Source organism: Mirounga leonina, unplaced genomic scaffold, assembly GCF_011800145.1.
Source record: "Mirounga leonina isolate KUSES-001 unplaced genomic scaffold, KU_Mleo_1.0 Mir_197, whole genome shotgun sequence".
Taxonomy (NCBI): Eukaryota; Metazoa; Chordata; class Mammalia; order Carnivora; family Phocidae; genus Mirounga; species Mirounga leonina.
The window spans coordinates 6,527,334-6,537,522 of NW_023270494.1; the positions used below are offsets into that span (position 1 = coordinate 6,527,334).

At 48.7% G+C, this 10,189-nt stretch overlaps 1 protein-coding gene across 1 annotated transcript; it reads left to right on the forward strand.

Annotated features, from left to right (window-relative positions):
* Nucleotides 1-1,776: 1,776 nt before the first annotated feature.
* Nucleotides 1,777-10,011, forward strand: CD300E (CD300e molecule). Its single transcript, XM_035026103.1, has 4 exons — nucleotides 1,777-2,323; nucleotides 4,654-4,986; nucleotides 7,322-7,433; nucleotides 8,266-10,011. Exons 1-4 carry the CDS (start codon nucleotides 2,284-2,286, stop codon nucleotides 8,561-8,563), a joined length of 783 nt encoding a protein of 260 aa, XP_034881994.1. The 5' UTR covers nucleotides 1,777-2,283; the 3' UTR covers nucleotides 8,564-10,011.
* Nucleotides 10,012-10,189: the final 178 nt, after the last annotated feature.

Here is a 10,189-nt window from a genome sequence, read left to right on the forward strand (position 1 = left end):
TGTATCTATAGATTTCCTTATTCTGGACTTTGTAATGAATGGAATCACATACTATGAGGTCTTCAGTGACTGGCTTCCTTCACTTTGCATAACATTTTCGGGTTCACCTTGTAGCAGGTCTCATCCCTTTTAATGGCTGAATAATATTTTGTTGGAAGGTTAGATCACATTTTGTTTATCTATTCATCTGTTGATGGACATTTGGGTTGTTTCTACCTTTTAGATATTCTGAATAATGTTACTAGAAACCTTTGTGTACCAGTTTAGCATGGACATATGTTTTCATTTCTCTTGGGTGTACACCTACGAGTGAAATCACTGGGTCATATGGTAACTCTATGTGGAATCCTTTGAGGAATTTGTAGACTGTTTTCCAAAGTGGTTGCACCATTTTTCTTTCCCATGAATGGATATATGGGTGTTCTGAACTTTTTTAAAGATTTATTTATTTATTTATTCTACAGAGAGAGACAAAGTGAGAGGAGGAACACAAGCAGGGGAAGTGGGAGAGGGAGAAGCAGACTTCCCGCCAAGCAGGGAGCCGAATATGGGGCTCGATCCCAGGATACCCCTGGGATCATGACCCGAGCTGAAGGCAGACACTTAACGACTGAGCCACCCAGGCGCCCCTGGGTGTTCTGACTTCTTGACATCCTTGCTAAGACTTACTATCCGACTTTTTGATGGTAGCCATCCTAGTGGGTGTAAAGTAGTGTCTCACCATGGTCTTGATTTGCATTCCTTGATGGCTGCATTTCCCTAATAATGTCTGTGCTCATCTTTGGACTGCCCCAGCTTCTATCTCCTCTCTAGTGTGGTGGAGCAGACAGTGATAAGATGAGCCTTGTCTCCTAGGAGCTAAGCCTCTTCGCCCAAATGTATGTGTTCCAGGTGCTTCTGACAGTTGCTGATGGGGGTGTGCAGGCCAGAGCCCTATGGGCCTCCTGCTGTCCCCAAGCAAAATGGCTCTGGGCATTGGGTTGACACCAGACAGTGGTTCCCATGTTGTATAAACCATGCTGTGGATTGTGCAACCTGTGGCCTCTGGCATTGGTAAGATATTGGGGCGATGGAGGTGGGAAAGAGGCTGTTGCTTCCTTTGGGGAGGTGATCTCCTGACTTCTTAGCTGCTAAGCTCTTTGTCAGTTTCCTACTTCCTCTACTGGCTTTCCCCCCAAATCCTTAGGGCTAACAAACTTGCCTGGGATATGTGGACTTGATTTGATGATCTCTGGTTTCAGGACATCTCTGTGCCTCTGTCTTCTTATCTATAAAATGGGGATAATGCTACCTGCCTTACAGCTTTGTTGTGAACTTAAATAATTTGGGCAAAGCTGATACCTGTGTCTTTGAGAAGAATATGTTTCTGATGTGTAAGTTAAATTGGAGGGAATGTATAGCTGGTTGACAGACCAGATGAGAAGCTAGTCCTGGTCCAGGACTATTCTGAGGATAGTTAACATTTACTGAGCTGTTACTATGTTCCAGGCACTGTGCCAAGGGCTTTACGTTTGTTCACCTCTTTATTTCCTATGAGGTAAGAATGGTTACTATTACTCTATTTTACAGATGAAGAAGTTGTGGATAAGAGTGATTTAGCAACATGCCCAGGGGCACATGGTTAGTACATGATGGAGATGGGATTTGAATCTGCATGACTCCAGAATCTATGCCCTTCACCAACACCCTTATATTGAATTAGATTAATAGCATACAAGCAGGTAGAGCTTCCCCACAGGAAGTCAGAAAGTTGGGTCCAGAGCCCAGAAGAGAGACTAGGTTAGAGGAAGAGGTATGAGGTCAACCACATGGAGGTAATCATTGAGTTATGGGGAGTCCTCACCCCAGATATTTAAGTGGGGTGTTTTATGACCCAAAAGTATGCAGCCAGAGAGAAGGGTCAGCTGGTTAGGTCAAGCAAGCAGCCTCGGACAGGAAGAAAAATGAGAGATGGGGACAAAGGCTGTCCTCTGTTGGAGGTTTTATATTTTGGGACTGACTTTCATGAAGCCTTGGCGCATGATCCAAACATTATATTGCCATTAAGTGAAGAAAAGATCAGCAGATTTCTCTTGTTGTTCTTAGGCCATTCTCTGAAGTATCTCTTGCCACTCTTCCCCTTTTCCTAAGTAGGGCTTCAAAATAGGAAGTGGCTAGGAGATGAAAAAGGAAGTAGGTGAGAGACAGAAACACAAAGGAAACTGGAGCAAGTAGCAAGTGGACACCACAGGCTCTGTCACAAGCACCTGGATTTGCTGGGGCACCAGACAGAGAGACAGGACCATGTGGCTGCCCCCATTTCTGCTCCTTCTCTGCCTCTCAGGTGAGTGGGGCTGGGGCTTTGGGCACTTGGTATTGGAATAGTGGGTAGAAGGTCTGTCCTGGGTTCAAGCCAGAGAAGTCTCAGCAGAAACAGGAAGGACACATCCATTCATCCATCTGTATATCCTTCTATCCACTCAAACATTCATCTACAGCTCCTACATATACCTAATGAGCACCAGCTGTGTGCCAGGAGAGCAACTCTGCACTCAGAGACTCATGGTTGAACGAGGGAGTCAAGTCACTGTGATACAGTGTAGAACTTTCTGTAGAAGAGATTTATTCATGTGGTGTGGAGGTGCACCACAAGGGCCCCAAACACTTCTCGACCCAATACAAGTCCTCACCGAGGCTTCACTGGACTTTGGTCTTGATGGATGAATGAGTTGGCTGAGTGGAAAGTGGGAATAGCTTATGCAACAGTGTGGATCTCTTTAAAGATCATGGAAAGTTCAGGAATTAGCAATAGTTCTGTTTTGTCAGAGCTTAGTTTAAAGGGGTTGGAAAGGTTTCTTAGAAGGAATTAAAGAAGGGTCTAAAAAGGCATCCTCAGCATCCACCTTAAACCCCTGCTAGAACAACGTGTGGTGTAGTCAGATAAAAAGAATTGTCCATTGAAGGTTGGAGTTTCGGAAGAGAAGGTCTTAAAAAAAAAAAAAAGACATTCAACATGCATGAGAGCCCATTCTCTGTGGGAAGTAAGTTCAGGGTAAAAATTAGAGGGTATTCTTCATGTTTGTAGAATAATTTTTATGTTGGGTGAGACATAGAACGTGCCCAGCATAATGATGGACTGTTCCAGAATAGTGGGTGGAAAGGCAGAGGTTTAAAGAAAGAAGACCAATTGGGTGACACTGGTCAAAATGTAATTTTCTTCTCAGTAACACAAGAGAGTGGATGGGATGATCTTCAAGTTCCCCCAGGGCCCTCATAACTGAGATCTTAGACTCAGAAAGACATTTAAAAGAGATGTGTCTCATTACACATGGGAGGTGCTCAAAATGTCTTAAATGAGGATGACGATGATAATGGATATTTTCTTTTTTTTGATAATGGACTTTTTCCTGAATCATCATAATTTAGGAAATGGGCACCCAAAGCAGTAGTGGCTAGAGCTGGCTTGCACCCGCTCACAAGAGCTGATTATGGTCTTATTTTCTCAACCCTACACCCAGTGATGGCATGTTGTTAGCCTGAAATTAGTCATAGTGAGAGTATTTACACCACAGAAACCAGGAAACACTACGAACCATGGCTTCTCCTTGCACCTCGCCTCGCTCCCTGCCCAGAGCTGGTTTACCAGCATATCACTGCTTCTTCACATCTGCTTGCTTAACTCTGAAAAAATTGCCTAAATGCCCTAGCTTGGGTGCAGTTAAACTGGAGATGGAAACTTCTTCCTACCCCTTCACATGGACTGGCTGATCTCTCCAACCCCACAGGTTCACCTTTCTATCCATTTACAGCTAGAGTTCCTCCTGGGTCCAGATGAAAGCTTTGGAGTCACTTGTAAAGACTGAAATTTTGGTTCTTCTTTTTTTTTTTTTCCATCCCAGCTTCTGGCTTAGCTCCTTCCTCTCTGTTCCAGCATTCTCCCACCCACCATACCCATTGGGATTACAAACACCATTTGGAAAAATGTGACCACTTTACATTTATGGAGAGTTGTATGGCTAGAAGGGAAGGGGGAAAGGTGGTGAAGAAAGATGGTAAGACCCTAGGGATGGTGATGGGGTTGGGGGTAGTCATTTCGTGCCCCAAACCTGTGTCAGGGAGCCTGTGAGGGTCTCCTTGGGACCCAGCCCTTCCTAACAGTGTGTTATTCCTCCCTCGAGAGTAGTCTGGATGAGGGCCAGGGGTTTACTTTTCCTCTCTTGAGAACACGTAGAGAGTGGAGTAAACAAGAAGTTGTGCTCCTACAGAAAAAGTCTGAGTTGCAGAAAACCTTCGTGCAGAGCCTCACGCGAAAGTGAAGTGTTTTTATACGTCACTGAATCTCATGCCTGCAAAGGCTAAAGACAGGGCAGGACAGCTAGCTCACTCTGCTCTTTCTCTAGCTTTGTTCTGATTCTCCCTGTCCCCAAGGGGCAGGATCTTTGTGTGGTTACTCAGTGTTTCTGGGCTCACAGGGCACAGGTCTCTACCTTTCTTGCTGGCCATAGTCTCCAGACCCTCTGGCTTAGGTTCTAAGCTCAGATGTCCCTCCAGGCCCCCATCCCTGAGCCTGGAACCGTCCACACCTCCCTGGCAACTTTCCCCTTGGGCTTCAGGCAGACAGCTGCTGTAGGGGCTATTGAGATGGAGTCCTGGGATGTGGCTTGTGTTTTCCAGGCTCTTTGTCCCTGACGGGCCCCAGCTCTGTGACAGGCACTTTGGGTGGCTCTCTGAGTGTGCCATGTCAGTACGAGGAGGGATACCAGAGGCATAACAAATACTGGTGCCGAGGAGAGTTCGGCATAACATGTGAGAAGATTGTGGAGACCAAGGGAGAAGAGAAAGAAGAGAGGAATGGGCGTGTGTCTATCAGAGACCATGCTGATAACTTCACCTTTATAGTGACCATGGAGAACCTTACTACAGACGATGCTGGATCCTACTGGTGTAGAATTCAGAGAACATGGTTACCTGACCCTTTAGTCCAGGTTAATGTGTCTGTTTCTGCAGGTAAGAAATTCTCTCACTCCGGCAGCGAAGCTGATGGGTCTTGTCTCTGGGTCTTGTCTAGTCCTCCATCCCAGTGGTGTTGGGAAGAGCCTATGATGAGGGCAGGGTGAGAGGCGGCTGACTTCTCAGCCTTGGCATGGATGGGGGTGTGTAGCTGAAGGTACCCTCACTCTCACAGGACCTGGGCCTCACTCCATTGCCTGGGAGGCCCCTCCATGCTGGACCAAAACTATTTCCACCATGCCCTTTGGAAACCTGTACCAAAGAAAATAAACTCTTCATACATACATCTTCAGCTTACTCACAGAATATTCTCTCTACTATACTGTCCTGAAATTGGCCTCACTCCTTTCATTTCAAGAAATAGTCTTCTTGAGTGGAAGCTGCTCTTTCTTCTACCCCCATGTGCTATAGGGTGGTGAAGCTATGTCCAAATTCTCCCAGCTCCCATCACAACTTCCAACCTATTATTGTCCCACCTGCTTCCTTTAACATTTGTGTCACATGGCCACATGCATCCCCTTCTTCTCATTGACATGGCCTTCCATTGCCTTCCTATGGAATCTCCGACATCCCTAATCCCTGTCATCATCTTGGGAGTTTTTAATGAGTAACTTGTCTCAGCTTCCAGGACCTTCTCAACTGCAGTGGCCTGCATTTCCACTCTCCAGAATCCCACTCCATGGCAACATTGCACATCTTGCTGTCACCCCAAACTGGTCCATGTCCAGAACCCTACCCTCAGGCATTGTACTTTCAGACAATTTTCTGTGCATCAGCCTTACCACACCCTCACCCCTGCTAGCCCTATTCTCGATCTCACATATGCCTCCAGTCCTTGGATCTCTCTCTCCATTCTCTCCCCATTTATCACCTACTCCTCCCCTGCCCTGATCTCACTTCCTTCCTAAGCCAGGCCCAACTCTCATGGAAGACTACGTTTTCTTCACTTACCATGCACCATTTCCCTACCCACCTCTCAAAACCCTCATCCCTGGATCCATCTTAAAATTAGAGTGAGCAACCATTGGGGTTTGTGTAGGACTGAGAAGTTTCTTGGGACGCGGGGCTTTCCATGCTAAAACTGGATAACATCCCAGGCAAGCTAGGGCAAATTGGTATCCTACCTAAAATCTCTCTGCTGCAGTAGTGCTGAAGAAGTCACAGATGGCGCCTATGGGTGTCAATACAAGTTCATGGTTTCTAATATGACTCTACCATTCTTCTACCTTACCAAGGGCACATGGGATATCAGACGTGAACTCTCTCAATTTCTTTTCTTCTCCCCCTACAAACTTCTGCAATGCCTAACTCATTCTTCCCCTTTCCCTTCTAGGTTGAGGGCGGTTTCCCTCCACCTGTTCAAAAACAATCATCTTGAGGCTGGCTCCTCACCCTGGAGCTCCTTGCCTTCCCATCCCCTTGAACCAAATTCCCTCCTTGCTCATCTGTATCTTCCTCCATCAATTATCCACACTCTTTCTTCACCCCAGCCTAGAAAAACGCTGGGCTCTCTCATGTCCTCCCCATGGCCTCCTCTAGGTGTCACCATTCCTCATTTCTCGCCTTTCTTCTTGCCTGGATGGTAGCTGAGGTCTGAGTCCTCTGTGCTCTTGCTGTATCTGATGGAGTTCTGCCCCTGTGCCCACTTTCTATTGATGTGAATCCATCTACGTAGATGCATCTGCCCTGTGTGAGGGCAGGGATGGTGCCACATCCATCAATGTATCCCCAATGGCAAAGACATCAAGGACTGTGGTCAGATGAAACAGAGCCTGTCCTGGGAGCACTGGGAGGGCTAAGCCTCTGGGAGGCTTGCTTTTTTGGGGGGGGAGTCATGAGGTTGGGGCAGAGACACAGGTTACACCAATAGCCTGGACACCTGAGATTTAGCTCCTCCCCAGCAGGGAGTTAAAGTGGCCTTAGTTTCCATCTGAAGGGTGCTGTGAGCCCCCTCCCACAGTCTCTTTCAGGCTTCTGGGCCACAGGTGGAGTCATCTTTTCCAGACTTGCCCCTGTTCCTCTTCCCTCTGGGGCTCCTCCTCAGCTGGAGAAGCCTGTAAGAGACCCCTGCTCTCACCCTAGGCAGAGTCAGACTTGGGATGGAAAGAAAGATCTGGCACTTATTAGAGGTGGCTCATATGGCCAGTTGTGGAAGCTTCTCACTTGGTCCCTGAGGGGCTCACTCCATCCTGGAAGTGACCTGGGACTAGCTTCAGAGCATCTCTCAAGTCCCTTCTGCAAGTGGGCGATCATGTGTAACATTGGGTCCAAATGGGCACTTTAGTGCATGCCTGGGGAGAGAGCAAGCACCTGATATGTGATTTGCCTTCAGCACCAAAAAAAACCACAGAGAGGATCATATGTCAAGCTGTACCTGCTGCCTTTCCAGGGCTGAAAAGCAAGCAGAACCTCAGCACCAAGGAGGTGTTGACCTACTGCTCAGGGTAAGGGCCCACAGCCTAGGGACCACAGAAGAGGGAGTTCGGCAGCCTTATGGGACCTTGTGGTGGGGGCTGGCAACACACCATGACCTTTTTACCTCACTGTTGGGTTTTCTTCTAGTTCTGGTCCTGATTTTTACATTCTCCATGGCTGCATGGGGATTCCACGAAGAAAGTATCACTTGTTTTGGGAATGCTTTCCCCCATGGGGCAGCTGTAGGGGAACAGGAGGCTGGTTCAGGTGGACATGCAGCTCCTCCCATGCCCACCGCTCCCCCTCCCCTTCCCCACCTGGTTCTGGACTCTGGCTTCTGGTTCTGTGGCCCTAACTTGGGCTTACCTACAAAGGTCTTTGCTGTACCAGAGATCCAGGAGCTAGTTGTGGGGTACGGAGAGAGCTGGGCTCGCTCCAGGCTGTTTTCCTCCTCCCAAGATCCCCAGAAAGGGCTGCCGTGTTGTTGTCTGGCCCTGCAGGGCCGAGAATAAGGGTCAGGGCTTTAAAGTGAGAATGGGGATGGCTTTCAAGAAGTCAGTTGATAAGGAGAAATGTGAGAGGAAAGGACAGAGAGGAAGCCTCTGGAAAGCAGGCACTCCTGGGCCCTTCTTCTCTTTGCCCCATCACCTCTCCTTAACAGGATTCCCGGGGGCAGTTCATGGTCAAGGGAGGGGAGGTGATGGGGCCCCAGAGAGGGGCTGCCCAGGCACGTGTCCTTTCCAGGTTTGATCCTGAGTTATGAGGGCTCTAGAGTCAGAGCACAGGGATTGGTTGGGAGACAAGTGTCCTGGGCCTCCCCCTGAGGAGCCAGTCATTTCCTGTCCCTATGTCCCCCCACAGGTCCTTGCTCAGCCGTGTCCACTTCTTGCTCCTGGTCTTCCTGAAGCTTCCCCTGTTCTTGACATTGGTGGGTGCTGTCCTCTGGGTGAACAGGCCTCAGAGGGGCTGTGGAGGAAATAAGCCTAATGAGGATAATCCACAATGGTACACCGTCCCCAGGAATGGCCTGTCCAGGAATGTAGCCCTTCAGACTGGACAAGAAAGACCTTCAGACTCTGGACTCCAGGGCAGGGGGGCAGCAGTGCCTGGATTCTGGACGGACCCAGGTCTTTTTGAGGGTATTGTTCCAGTGTCTTGAGGGAGAATCTTGGGTCTTAGAGGACACTTGCTCTGAGTCCTCAGGTGCAGGAAGGATGAGTCTCCTGGGCTCATGCTCGGGGTCCTCCTTTCTCTGCTGCAGATCCCTTAGCTCCTTGCCCTCATGCCTACCTCCCAAGGGCAAGAATTCTCTGGAAGTTGCTGGAAAGCCTGGCCCTTTATGCTTCTCCTTGCCACAAAAGCTTCTCAGTTCAGTGTTCCCCAGGGCAATAACCACCTCCTTCCTGCAGCCAGGAGGCTCCGTGAGGACTTGTCCGTCACAACCTCCATCCTTGGGCTCACAGGGCTTCAACCTCACTTGTGTCCCTGAGACCAGGGAGTGTATGGCTGGGCTCAGCACCTCTCTGCCTGGGCCGGCCATGACTGAGAAACTTCAGGTTAAAGCTCTGGCGCTGATTGGAACAGTAGTGGGAAGAGTAGTAGGTGCCCCTAACATCACTCCTGGAATTCCCCAACTGGGAGGGCCTCCTGTGCACAGAGGTGATGGATGGTCCACTTCAGTAGAAGTCTGGCTGAAGTCACATGTCAACAGCTGGTGCTTTCCACAGGACAAGCAGACATAGTTTTCCAAAGAAGGGCACAGGACACAGAGGTGAAGAAATACTTCCCAATTGGGATGGCGTGATGCCACAGCCACCACGGGGCATACCAGCCCCGGAAAGGACTCCGTTGGTTTCAAATGCTTGTCAGTGGCTCCTCTCTGGAAGTGTGCAGGGCCATACACAGTCTGTCACAAGCACGCGTCCCCGGCTCCACTCAGCTCCTTGTGTCTAGACCAGCCCTCTCGTCTCCACCACGTGAAGCCTTCCCTGAGCTCGTGATGCCAGTTTCCAGAAAACGCTCTGAGCTCCTGAGCGCTGTGTTCGCCGGCTGGGTGGCCACGCTCGGAACCCGAGTCCCGGCATGGCTTCTGCTAGGGCAGGGCCCCTCGTGGCCCCTTGAGGAGAACTGGCACTGGCCCAGGACTCTGCAGACAGAGAAATTCAAGCAAAGAGGCACATATGGACCATATGATAAAACACACACGGGGCGATGTAGGAAACACAATGCTGGGCAAGAGAGAAGCTTATGATGTACTTTATTCTTTCTCAAACTTATTTTTAAGTATTCTAGTTTCTTTACCTTTCCATATAAATTTTAGAGTAAGTTTGTCTACCAAAACAGCCTTGCTGAGATTTTGATAGGAATCGTTTTAAACTTATAGATCATATTGGGATAATCGACATCTTTGCTGTGTGGATAATATGGTACCTCTCACGATTTATTTAAATATTCCTTGGCCTAGGTCACCCAAGTTTTGTAAATTTTAGTATATGGAGGGGCGCCTGGGTGGCTCAGTCGTTGAGCGTCTGCCTTTGGCTCAGGTCATGATCCTGGGGTCCTGGGATCGAGCCCCGCATCGGGCTCCCTGCTCGGCGGAAAGCCTGCTTCTCCCTCTCCCACTCCCCCGGCTTGTGTTCCCTTTCTCGCTGTGTCTCTCTCTGTCAAACAAATAAAATCTTTAAAAAAAAATTTTAGTATATGGATGTTGCACATGTTCTGTTAGATTTATACCAGGTGTTTCTTCTTCTTGTCCAGCAGCTGTGAACGGCACCATGTGTTTCAA

Coding starts and splice junctions, on each gene's coding strand:
- CD300E (XM_035026103.1), top strand. CDS start 2,284: ATGTGGCTGCCCCCATTTCTGCTCCTTCTCTGCCTCTCAG. Junction 4,987..7,321: donor TAATGTGTCTGTTTCTGCAG/GTAAGAAATTCT, acceptor ATTTGCCTTCAG/CACCAAAAAAAACCACAGAG. Junction 7,434..8,265: donor GTGTTGACCTACTGCTCAGG/GTAAGGGCCCAC, acceptor GTCCCCCCACAG/GTCCTTGCTCAGCCGTGTCC.